At 41.0% G+C, this 13,359-nt stretch overlaps 1 protein-coding gene across 2 annotated transcripts in view; it reads left to right on the plus strand.

The window, feature by feature from the left end:
• Positions 1–11,918, plus strand: part of LYN (LYN proto-oncogene, Src family tyrosine kinase) — a 45,692-nt gene extending 33,774 nt beyond the window's left edge. For both annotated transcript variants that reach the window (XM_052703174.1, XM_052703175.1), the window contains exons 11-13: positions 4,658–4,811; positions 5,808–5,939; positions 10,296–11,918. In XM_052703174.1, coding sequence (XP_052559134.1) covers positions 4,658–4,811; positions 5,808–5,939; positions 10,296–10,498 — 489 coding nt within the window. In that variant the 3' untranslated portion in view covers positions 10,499–11,918. The remainder of the gene's footprint in view (positions 1–4,657; positions 4,812–5,807; positions 5,940–10,295) is intronic.
• Positions 11,919–13,359: the final 1,441 nt, after the last annotated feature.

Below are 13,359 nucleotides of genomic sequence, written 5' to 3' on the forward strand. Positions count from 1 at the left end.
GAACTAAAATGAGATCAGGAATGTGTTTTTCTTTGGTGGCACACACATGAGCCACGCGTGCCTCTCTGATCGTGCTTTTCCAGTAAAGCAGTTTACCAGCCTATCCAAGCTTCTTGGGGAGACTGAAAACATAACAAGTGGTAGCAGAGGATTGTCTTTTCTCATCTGATGAGTCTGTGATATTGCACAAGACTGACTTGCTCACAGCCACGCTACACAGCTGGCTTGCTTGTGTCCTCATATGTGCGCGTGAGAATCTTGTTGCAAGAAAAGAATTCTGAAAGAATGTTACTCATTGCAGAGCAATACTTTAGCAATGGAATTGTGAGTCAGCAGAACAAAAAGGGACAGGATATGCTTCCACTTCATATGTTGTCTTTCTATCTAGAGGGATGGCATTTGTCACCTTACAGTGGCCTTGTTGGATAAGGAAGGATTGAGGATAAGAGGAGGATGTGGCTGTGCGACTAACAGACAGCCAAACAATGTAGTGCCCTTAGACGTGAACCCAGTTCTGGAGCTGATTTGTCACTGTGCTGAAGACTGCAGTGGGTTGGTGTTCCATTGCCAAGCAGCTGGTCAGTGCTCTGCTCCCTGAATTCATAGAACCTGTGCCTGGAGAAATCTTGAAAGAAATCTGTGTTTGCAAGGGATAAAATATTCTGATTTTGGAAAAAAAAAAAAAAAGCAGCAAAGATTTCTCCCACAGGGAATAGGAAGCATCTTTTTCAAGCAAGTCCATGAATATATTGCTACACCACTACCCTGATTTTGCTGTTTTGTTTGCTGACCATACACAGATATTGATATCATTTTTAATAGTACCAGATGAGTACTGAGGTAGACTTAAATCTGGTTCTTATCTTTCAGCATGGCTTTGGGCTTGGATATTTTTTTTTTTAATTTCTATTCTTTGCTATGCAAGCAGACACTATTTATGAAATCAGGTCTATGGAAAACATTGCAACAAAGTCGTTGCTAGGAAGGTGGTCCAGCTTGGTTTCTAAATCTGTGCCCTAAAAGAGCTGAAGTTTCTCTTTCGTGTTTTAAATAACATGTGTGAATAGAGGCTGGGGAAATCTGGTGTTGGCCCTGCCCTAGCAAAAATACATTTGGCCCCTAGAGATGAATGCAGCAGTCTCTGTAATGTTTTAAAAGAAGCTGAGCTTGGCAAACCTTCAGCAAACCTTCGGCACACATTGCCTGCATTAATGCAGAGCAGGGCTACGGTATCACCTGCAGAATTCATCAGAACTGTAAATTTGCAGTATATGCCAGAACCAAAGCCAGGACACAACATGTGAGCCTCCCTCCCTTATGGGCAGCTGAGCAGCACAGCGGACTAATGGGCTGCCCTTGCAACTTCCTCTGCCAGCCAGCCTGATACAACTCACAGGCACTTCCACTTCCTGCTGCTTCTGCCTCTCAGCTCAGCAAGAGGGCTGAGGAAACATGGGGCTGCTCTTAGCTGCTGCTTCCCAGTCCTGAGCTTGAGCGTATGTGGATTTCATCACTTTGTCCACAGTCTACACTGCCAAATCTTGCTAATGCAGCAGCCAGAGCATGCAGACTGCTCTCATTCCTCTCATTTATGGGCAGTAGCCAGGCAGTTGCATTACCAGAAGTGATGCCACACTGCATTTCACCTAGCTATTTTCTGTCTTGTCTCAAAGCTAACTTGCCCACAAAACTTGTAGTTCTTTGTTTCAGTTACTGAAATGACACTCGCCTCTGTTTTATGAGGTCAGCTAAGACAATATGATGCAAATTCAATGAACCTTTTGAACTAAGTTATGTTCTGCTCTTGTTTACTAAAAGATGAAAGCCCTTTTTTTTTTTTTTTTTTTGCTACTAAACTGAAGAAGTTCTGGATTCCTTAATACCCCAGTCTCTCAATTCAGGCACGCTTCATTTCTGCTGGCAGGCAGCAGCAGCATGGAAGGTATTTTGAAGCAGCGTTTATTCACAGCTCCTTGGCTTCTGCTGGGTGTGCTTCCACCTGGGCTGTCACATGTACAGGTCCTGAGAAGAATAAAAAGCCACATCTGTCAATACAAAGTGAAGCCTTTTAAAAGTGTACCCAAGGCATCTCAGAGTAATCTAGATGAGTTCTGTTTAAAAACCATGGATGAAATAGAGCTGGGAAATGTCACAGTGTTTTTATCCTAGCGTTTCTTAGTAGTTTGCTTTGTTTTATTTTGTTGTTTGTTTTATTGTTCATTTGTCACTCAGAAAGGCTAAACATGACCTGGATGCTTGTATTCAGCTGTTGAATGCCGTGCTTCCCCTCCTTCTGTCATTCAAAACTCCCTGCCTGTTTAGGAAAAGGAATACTTTTCCTATTTGTTTGTTTGTTAGTTAGTTTGTTTTGCCTGCTCCAGTGTTTGTACATGCATGGCTTCACTGCAGTCCTCCGATTGGATGCACCAAAAACCTTTGTCCTGGAATTTCACAGAAGTGCAATTTTTATTTGCTGAAAATGTAATGAATTGTTTGCTATCACATTCTTAGTCTGTGACTAATCAGATGATGTCTTCAATTGTTCTGGCATAAAGAAGTGAAATAAAACAGGCTTTCCCATGGCTTTGCTTGGCTGGGTGTAGAAACTAAATGCCACCACCACCACCTTCTCTTTCCTGAGATGGTTCTTTACTCCACAGTCAGCAGCCAGTCTAAATGTTGCATCTGTGCATGGGAGTATGAGGAAAGTCAATTCCTTCATGATGGTTGCTGTATTTTCACACTGACATTGGTGCACCTGTCTGCATTACAGTTCTACGTGCCAAGCTGGCCAGTCCAATTTCAGCATAGATCTTAATGCAAAACCTTCACTTTCACATTTCCTTCCTCCCCAGACCCAAGTAATTATATTTGGAGGAGAGAACCAAATACCACTCTTTCATTTTGTGAGATGTCTTTGAGTCTCTGGCAGGACACTCTGCAGCAGTTATTCATAAGTAGCTTCTTCCTTGATTATAAAATACCTTTGATTTATATCTAGAAAATATGAAATGCAGATGTTCTTCACTCTCTTCATCATCAGTTTCTTCCTGGTTTAGTGTGTGAGCACCCCTTTGTGTTCTGTAAGGGAAATTAAAGACTGCCCTGCAGAAGTGGCTGTCTATCGGCTTGTAAGAAAACCATTGCAGTGGAAGGTGGGAAGGAAAGTGTCTGTACTTTCCACTGCTTCAGCCGAAAAAGAGGAATGAAGGCAGTGCGGTTTCAGTGCTGTAAGTGGCAGTAGTGTGTGCGTATGTTGTACCCCTTGGGGGCTTTTGAAAAATGCATAAGCAGAAGTGGTGTTCATGTTTGCTTAAAATTTAGTCAGGAACTTGCACCTGCTTTTCTGCACAGCTGAAACATGCTGCTCTGGCAATGAGAGGCACCAATGTACCTGAATTCTGCTGAGATGGAGAGGAAGGAGCTCATGTCTGAGGGACCAGGACTGGAAAAGGACTCTTGCTTTGCTTCTGCTTCATTAACAAATGAAGTACTTGAAAGGGGCCTACAGGAAAGCTGGGGAGGAACTTTTTATTAGGGCAGATAGCAACAGGATGAGGGGAAGTGGCTTTAAACTGGAAGAGGGTAGATTTAGACTAGATGTTAGGAAGAAATTCTTTACCGTGAGGGTGGTCAGACACTGGAACAAGTTGCCCAGTGAAGTTGTGGATGCCCCCTCCCTGGAAGCATTGAAGGCCAGGCTGGATGGGGCTTTGAGCAACCTGGCCTAGAGGGAGGTGTCCCAGCCTATAGCAGGGGGTTGGAACTACATGATCTTAAAGGTCTCTTTCAACCCAAACCATTCTATGATTCTATGAAACTTGAGAGCTTTTGTGTTTGTGCTTACCAGGTAGGGAACCTGCTTTGGGGAGGGGTTGGACTCACTGATCTCTGGAGGTCCCTTCCAACCCCTACGATTCTGTGATTCTGTGTTCCCCAAGCCATAGGGATGGCAAAGACCTGTTGCCTCCAGTCATTCTGGGATAGGATCTGTAGCAGAGGTTAGGTTGCAGGCCTTGCTTGGGAACAACCTACCAGCAATCTCACAAGGAAGAGAAATCCTGATAGCTCCCAAATGCTATTTTATTTTCCTATTTAGCTTTTGGACAGCATACTAACCACGTGTATTTGTTTCAGTTTCTTTTCTTTCTGAAAAGCAGTGCATTTTTCTTCAGTGGATGTAAAAAGAGCAGTCTGAAGCAAGCGCTGAAATAATCATCCCAATGTATATTCTGAGATCATTAATCACCTTTAATTTGATTTGGAAAATAACTTGGGTTGATGAAACGCAAATGAAATTTACATATGATAGTATCTGAATGCTTGCTGATGCCAAATGCTCCTCATGTATGAGCAAGTAGGCAGTGCTGCAGGGGAAGATAAACATAAGCTATTTGACTTGTCTTAGTAACTGTTTCGTAATTGCCCGGGCTGATAGCAGGTGATTAGAAAGTTGGTGAGGATTTTTGTTTGCTTGTTTTTGTTTTTCAACTATTTGCATTGTTGCTTAATCAAACCTTAGAAGAACATCTGTCTCTCCACTGGTAGTGAATAAATGAATGTGACTTTGGTGAGTAATTGAAAGAACAGAGGTGCCAGGCTGTTGATGGTATTGTATAGTGTTGTAATACCAAAATATTTGTTCCTTTTGGTACAGATTGCAGAAGGGATGGCATACATAGAAAGAAAAAATTATATCCATCGAGACTTGAGAGCAGCTAATGTTCTGGTTTCAGACTTACTGATGTGCAAAATTGCTGATTTTGGACTAGCTAGAGTCATTGAAGACAACGAATATACTGCAAGAGAAGGTACGTACTTTTATGTTTGCCCTTAAAACTTCAGCCTCTGGGAGGCAGTGGGACTGTATCTAAAGATAATAATAAGGTCACCAAGGACAGAAAATGCCATAACAACTTCCTAGAGGCAGCATTTTAAACTTTTAAAAAGAATAAGGAAACAAATAATCTTTATGTGCTTCCCAGGCTTGTGGAAAACTTAATTTACAATATATATATATATATATTATATATATATATTATATATATATATATATTTATATATATTATATATATAAATATAATTTCCTCCTTTTAAAGGAAGTTAGGAAATGCACACATTCCTTTTTTCTAAATTGAACAAATTGATTATACGTCCACAGCTTCCATCCCACTGAATTAAGTGCTGAAAAACTATGAATTACTTTTTCTTCACATTCTAAGTGCCATGTGCACCACCTTTTCTCCACAGAAAGGAAGCAGTTGCAGTTGTTGCGAGGACCTTTTGCAAAACTGGTTGTCTTTTTAAGCTGTGGCTGTTTAGAAATAATTGAATATGAAATATGTTAAGATACACATTGAAATATGTTAAAATGCACACTGAATCTAAATTGGCTTTCTTTAAAATGGTAAAAGTTAGTTAAAGCTTTGTGAAGTTCCAACTGATGGGAATGGTAAGATGTTTTTTTTTTTTCCCCTGACAACTGGGCAGAAAGGAGAATGCTTACTGCCACTGTAATTCACGATGCTGAAGAGGCAAAAGGTGCCACGTACGAGGGTTGATCCAAAAATAATGCCTCTTGTTTCATTATGTTGGCCTGTCACGTCAGAGGTGGATGTTGGTGGCATGGCAGTAGAGGCTGGACCTTCCTGCCAGTGTTCCGTTATTGCTGTGTAACAGACAGCAACAGGACAGTCTGACAAAATGGCACATGATGTAGAAGTGTGGATAAAGCAAAGGTGTCATTGAATTCCTCCATGTCAAAAAAGAAATTGCCTTTGACTGATTGAAACCCCTTTGTTTTTTAGGTGCAAAGTTCCCTATTAAGTGGACAGCACCAGAAGCGATTAACTATGGATCTTTCACTATTAAGTCTGATGTATGGTCATTTGGGATTCTCCTGTATGAAATAGTTACTTATGGAAAGATTCCGTATCCAGGTATGGATGTATATTGATACTGTTTCTCTGTGTTTACACTTCAGTGTTACAAGGTGAATAAAATACCCAGGGAAAGGAGGCTGAGGCTTATTGCTCTCTTACAAAATCAGAGAGGTGCTTACAGCACAGAGCGGGGTTGGTCTCATCTCACTGGCGACAGGTGATGGGCCTAGGGGAAATGGCCTCAAATTGCTCCAGGGTAAGTTTAGGTTGGATATCAGGAAAAGCTTTCCAGAAAGGGTTGTTAAGCACTGGAATAGGCTCCCCAGGGAGGTGGTTGAGTCACCATCCCTGGATGTTTTTAAAAACCATTTGGATGTGGTGCTCAGGGACATGATTTAGTGGAGGGTAGTGGAGGGAGTTAGAGTAGGATGGTTAGGTTGTGGTTGGAATGGATGATCTTTTCCAACCTGAGCAATTCTATGATTCTGTGAAAGAGCTGGCATTGGACAGCAGCAACAGCAGTGATGTGGAAAACATCAAGCAGGTAAAATTCATGTTTTGAAAACTTTTAATCACTGTATGTGTAGGCCATGTGCATCTCTTGGGTAAATTTTAGTGAATGGACTAATAGCACCATGAATGAGGAATCATTTTTATATGTTCAGTAGTTACTACTGAGCTGCTACATAAGTCACTGTCTTTTTTTTTTTTTTTTTGATGTAATATTGAAAAGTACTAAGGAAGTGTGTTTTCACAAGCAAATAGGCTCGAATATTTTGTTTGTGTTAGCTAACCTAAACAAGTAAGAAAAGTGAGCCTAAAGCAATGTCTTGATGGACCACTAGGAATAGTTACACTGTTTTCCTGGGGTTCAGATACAAGGCCCTGGTGAGGACGTTGATAATGGCTACATTATGTAGCTGTGAAATGGTTTGGTGCTTTGTTTCGTATTTCTTTCTGCTAAACAAAATATCTACTAATGTTTCCAACACAGAGAAACAGCTTGGGTAAAGGATATTCGTGCATAGAAAAATGTTGCATCTCAGGCACAGCTGATCAGCTAGGAGCAAGCAGACTGCGCTCAAGCTTACTGACATAAAAAAAAAATTAACCTAAATTCTCCTATCTTGTGGGCAAAGGGAGCTGTATTCACCTGTAATGCTCACCTCCGCTTAGTAGATGGAGTAACTTCTGAGAAGCCTTAGAATCCTGCAGTTGGCAGACAGAGAAGGAGGATGTTAAAGGGATAGAACTTGGTGACTGAGAAGACTTAACACTTCTGGACATGGTGATGCAGGACCTCACGTGAGGTTCAAGCAGCAGGGGCAAAGGTGATGGCAGCCAACTTTGCGTTACGCGAGGGAAGAACATATCAGCTTTCCGTGCAAGACGTAGAGCCAAAACTGACAATCTGAGTCAAGATTGTCTCTCCGAGGCTCCAGTTCAGGGAAGCACTTAAATTCAAGAGCAACCCCCTCAACTACAAGAGGTGATAGGGCTGCTTACACAACTCAGTGTTTAAACATATGCTCAGGGTAACTTTTTAGGCAAGGGATATAAAATATGTACCTAACTAGCAGGTCCTCCCAGACCTACTCTAGAAAAATGCTCACATCCCCAAGGAAAGATCAGATGGAAGCTGTGTGCACCAGGGTAAGGTGTGTTTAAGGTGTGTTTCTTCCCACAGCTGGAATACTTTATTTCCCATTAGCACATTCCCATGTACCCAGACACTGCCCTATGCTGAGATGGCTTCCTAAGGTTATTTCTGAATGCCTTGAAAATTGTCCTTCCCTGAGCAAAGCTACAGGCTCACCTGGAAACCAACACTACAACAATCCAAAACCCAAACCAGTACTTAATCCTGCAGCTCAGCCTGCTGTCTCTTCAGCTCTGTAAAATCTATCATATTTCTAGTTTAAGAACAAAATCAATTGGTACAACACTGTACTGCTGTACTACTGTGGGAAAATTCTTTTTTTAGGGGAAACCTGGGCAGTTTTTTTTGTTTGTTTGTTTGTTTTTTATGTATGGAAATATTTTTATGAGCATGCTAAATAAGCTATATGCTGTGGATTCATTTGTCAGACAGCTGTTAGGTGGAGAAGCCTCTAGACTGCATAGTGTATGATCTTAATAATTCTCAGGCCGTGTTTGCATTAAGCTGCAAGAGGGATACATGTCTATTTTAAACAAAAGAGCAAACCAAGTCACCTAACAGACAGAAAGTTAACGTTGAAGAACCATTAGGACAGCAAAGTAAGTGGATGACCGATTTTTTTTCACATGAAGAAATGTGACCAGTTTGGGCAAATTACCCCAGGATGGCAAGAGTAAGTTATAGGATGTAACTAGCAGCCACTGGGGCAGAAACAGTAAATGGATTTTTCAATTCTAATGGGAACACTTAATAATTGAAAATAATATTTTGAAGAACCACCAGCAGGTAAGCTTTCAGCATAAAGCTGCATTTGAAAGGGTGTGATTTACGCTAGCAAAGAAAATCAAATTAGACAACTGTGTAGGAAGCATTTCCTGACAAAAAAGATGGAGCTCTTGTGATCTTTGTTCCTAAATTCCAACAGCTGTTTTTCTTCCAGAGAAACTCAAAGCAGGCAGTGGGACAATAGGTTCAGGAACTATCTCTGAAATATGGCACAGATCTGTAGGCAAGGAAGTTGAATTGGCTGTTAAAAATTAATTTCCAGGTGATTATACAGTATGTTGAATATTGGAAACAGACACATTTGCATCCCAATTATGTCAGCTGTTCTTCACAAGATGCACTATTTTCTATACATTGGGATTCTTCCTCCATACTGCTGTGTTTGCATCATTTCCTGGGCTCTATCATCTGAAATCATGTCTCTATCTATGAAGCTTAGCAGGTACCACAGTGTAAATTAAAACAGACCCATACAAAATCTGGAGTTGGTCCACTGCTAAAATATAAGCATGTAAGCATAACAGAAATGCAACAAATATGTGTCATTTACTGACTAGGGTGTAGTTTTGGTAATTCTTGCTGGAAAAAAGAACAGAAAAGTTGAATGAGTGGCTAGTTTGAGAGCACTACAAGGAGTTTAGGGTAGATAGGTAAGCTGTTTTGTTTTTAAGAAAACACATAACGAACATACATGAGCATGTATTTAGTATGAAATAGTGACAAAAGGTTTTTCAGTTTTGTCTTTTGAACTTGAAGAAAAAATATTTGTTAACTTACTTTAACAGTTAGTTATTTAACTAAAGCATTACTTGTCCTTGGCATTCAGCATGTAGCAATTATTCCTTAAAGACAGTAGACCTAAGCACAAGCCAAAAAGGTGCTTTAACTCCCAGCACTGGTCCTGTTCAACACAAAAGCTGAGGAGGAGCAGTCCCCCTGTGTTGTAGCTAGCCAAGGCTTTGCATAATATGACCAACTATTTCAGTGAGTACATTCTAAACATCTTATTTTCTGTATTTATTTTGGCTTTGCTTTGTCTATAGTGCAGTAACTGTATTCTGTGAAAACATCCCATGCCCCTGCTGGAGTCTTGGGCAGAACTGCCTGCATGCAGCATTCCAGCTGAGGAGCTGCCAGCAGCTGTCAGGGCTGGAATACCCTTCTCAGTACAAAGTTCTCACTGATAGAGGCAAATATCCAGGCTGAAACACAGGTGCTTCCCACAGGTGCCATCAGGGGAAGAAATGGCATTCCCTGAAATGTAGAAAGCTTAGAGTCTTGTGTTTTGGAAAAGATGGTCCTGGCATAATTACTCCATTGGGTTGCACAAACTGTACAGAGGAAGGGGCAGCTGAAAGGCAGGAAGCAGTTCTCTTGCTGGCCCAGGCATGTGAAGGATTGCCTTCTAAGCATAAGTGATCAGATCACTCTGAACCAAGCTCTCAAGGAGCTGAAAGGGGGAAAATAAGAAGGAAACAAGAGGAGGAGTATACAGTTGATAGCAGGCCACGCTCACAGGACTGGTCCTTGAGAGGCAGAAGCTGTACTGCTGGTAGTTCTTTTTCTGAGAAAAGGAATAGAGAACAATAATTGAGAAACAAAACAAAACTCAGCACAAATAGTACAAGGAAGAGGAGAGAGGAAATTGCCTGTTGCATGTAACAGTATCAGGGATGTCCCTTATCTTGCAATCAGCAAGTTACGCAAAAGACAACGTAGGAAAAAAAAAAAATCTGAAAGCTTCTTAATACAGCAAGGTTGCATTAACATGAGGGACTGGTCATGTGGTGAGACAGTTATGCTGCTCGCTGTTGGCATGGAGCAAGGAGGTTAGAACCTGCATGTAGGGACGCTAAGGAAAGAATGACACAGGTGGCCAGGGTGGGCACTGGGGCTGTGGCTCTCACCAAAGCAGAGGAAACAGTGGCAGCATGGATCAGCTCATCAAAACTTGTTTTTTTTTAAAGGTATGAGCAATTCAGATGTGATGGTCGCTCTTCAGCGTGGGTACAGAATGCCACGAATGGAAACCTGTCCGGCTGAGCTTTATGATATCATGAAAAACTGCTGGAAAGACAAAGCAGAAGAAAGGCCAACATTTGATTACCTACAGAGTGTACTTGATGATTTCTACACAGCAACAGAAGGGCAATATCAACAGCAGCCATAGAAAAAAAGACCACTTTTTTTCTATTGACATGGATCATTGGCACAGACTATTACTTGGAGAGACTGCTGTAACCAATTACTTTGAGTTTGGACATCTTAACCAAGTGTGGAAGCTGGAGTGCTGAAGGAAAGAGTAATTCTGAGCAAAATAATCTTTTTTTTTTTTTTTTTTTTTGTGGTCAAAGAAGTTATCTTTAAATGCTTGGTATTTTGCAGCTGCAGAAACATCCCAAATTGAGCAGACCTTTTGGATTGGGAAGGGAGACAGAAGGAAAGCTTATTCACCTGTGCCATTTTTCAAAGCCTTCTTAGGCTCAAAGTCATAAAATGCATTACAAGGATCCCTTTATAAAAGGCATACACAAACAGTAGCTTTCAAAAGAAAAAGGAACAACCCCCTTACCTCTTACATGTTTAAGTTGTTCCTCATGACAAAGTCATGACAAATGCAGCATACTGTTAAAATTGTTTCTGTATCCTTGTTATTTCACATTAGTAGTTGGAATACCATCATCTCTTGTCAGACTTTCTAAATAGTATAATGATTTATTTTAAGGAGGGGCTATGGATGTAGTTCTTGACATTGAGAACAATTGTTTTACTGCTGTTACTCATGAAATTTAAAATCCTCTTCAAAGCAATGCAACAGCCATCTGATGCAGAAGAGCATCCATGAAGGCAGGCTCAGCAGCGTGCCCAGCTCTGCGTTCAACCTCCAGTTTCCCACAAGGCCTAAGTTATCATCTGAAGTCAATGGGAAAGCACAGGATGGTGAAGGAAGTTCATACATTCATTGCAATCACTGCTACCCATGGAAATATTGTAAGATTAATTTTTAATCATGTGATTATTCAAGAATATTTCTTAATTTTTGCTGCTTCAATCAACTAACCCTAAAGCGGTTTTAAAACTAAAACTAGCTCAAGCACAGCCCAAACCAATTTGTGGAGAGATGCAATGGGATTTTAAGTAAGTTATAGCATCTCTGCAATTTAACTTTCCTCGTATATAAATCTGTAGCTCTAAAAGGAAATGCAGTTTGCTATGCTCTATATATCAAATTGTTTTTATCAAAATGATCAAACAGATGAGCTAGTGCAATTGCAATGCACCTACAGTATAGATGTAGGTTTTTTCTTTTGATGACACTGGCTCTCACCACTGAAACCCAGGACATCTTTGCCACCTCTCACCTTACCCAGTTGTTCAGGGAAATGGTACTTTGCAGAAGCTTCAGATTCTTCATTAAGCTTTGGTGTGCCTGCAGCTAAAGTTCAGCAGCATCAGCAATCATTGCTTTTTCTCCATCGGCTTCCTTCAGTCAAACTGTGCTGTTTAAGCAGACTATCAGTTAAATATGTAAATACTGTTTCTATTATATGGTGATTTTTAATTTTAAATAAACACTTAGTCTGAAACAAGTTGTACAGTAGTAATTTGGGACAAAAAAGTCTGATATTCTATCTGTAGCAGTAGCTTCACATGGAACATCTGTTCATTACCATTAATGAGTTTCTTTTACAATGGTAAATATTAATGGATGCTGCTTGCTTTATATCAGTTCAGCCTGAAGCCACCAAAGCAGCCAGCCATTTCCACATCTCTGTTTCTTTTCGGAGGGGAGGAAGAGATTTAGTCTTCAGCTGTCCTTTAGAACAGCACCTCCATGCCCTTTAACCTAACATCCTTTAACACTGTGGAAAGGATTACAGACAAAAATCGGTAAGAACTTCACTACAGGTTTTGCTTTAATTTAAGGGAAGGGAAAAAAAGACACCACAACCTTGTTTTTTCAAACCATTTCCTAAGGTCAACAAAAGTATTTTGGAAAGTCAGAGCATGCATGGAAACAGCGCTTGCTCAGGGAATAAAAGATTATTGCTAATATTATGCAAACCTGCTCAGATAAAATCTCAGACCAGGACAAGTGTGTCCTGACAAGTGCACAGCAGGAGGTCATTTAAAATGCTATAGCTTTAGCCTAGTGTTTGACCACTGTTGTCCTAGAGCAATTTGTACTTAATCTTCTCATTCAAGGGATCAGCACTCAGTGTATTGTGGCGCAGCACCAAAATATTTTTCAGTAGCTGGAATAGCTTGTGTCAAAGAAGAATATTTTAGAAATTCTACCAGGTAGGGAGTGTAGGCTTTTAGAACTACTGGTGCCAGATAACCTAACATAGAATCATAGATTCACAAGGTTTGAAATGACCTATAAGATCCTCTAGTCCAACCGTCTCCTCATCACCATTGCCACCACAAGCACTAAAACATCTCTCACAGCTCCTCATCCAGACACCTCTTGAACACTGCCAGGGATGGCGACTCCACCACCTCCCTGGGCAGCCATTCCAGTGCCTGACCACTCTCCGAGAGAAATGGTTCTTCCTTATGTCTAATCTAAACCTCCTCTGGTACAACTTGCGGCCATTTCCCCGGGTCCTGCTCATTGCCTGGGAGAAGAGGTCAAATCCCTCTTCACCACTCTATTCTTCACCACTATATTCACCACAGACCGGTCAACACACAATACCGGCACTGGTTCAAGTCCCACCTCTTCAGACAGACTGAAGACACAGCAGAGCAATTGTTCATCACTGTATTTGAACAGCCTGCCCCAAAGAACCTGTAGGAGTGTCACATCAGTGAAGGGCTGTTGCAGTGTCATGCAGGAAAGCTGCACCACCTAGTGACTTCAGCATGAAGCAAAGGTTCTCACTCCAAACTGAGTTCCCTTCCATCACGAGAAACAGCACAAACTGATCATTCCAAGTTATATAAAAGCTCTTTGTTTTATAGCAGTTCTTCAACTCCTACAGGCACAGTACTTTCCCAGTAATTAAAAAAAACTTCACTCTCACA

Source organism: Tympanuchus pallidicinctus, unplaced genomic scaffold (genome assembly GCF_026119805.1).
Source record: "Tympanuchus pallidicinctus isolate F22 unplaced genomic scaffold, pur_lepc_1.0 scaffold5, whole genome shotgun sequence".
In the NCBI taxonomy this organism is placed as follows: Eukaryota; Metazoa; Chordata; class Aves; order Galliformes; family Phasianidae; genus Tympanuchus; species Tympanuchus pallidicinctus.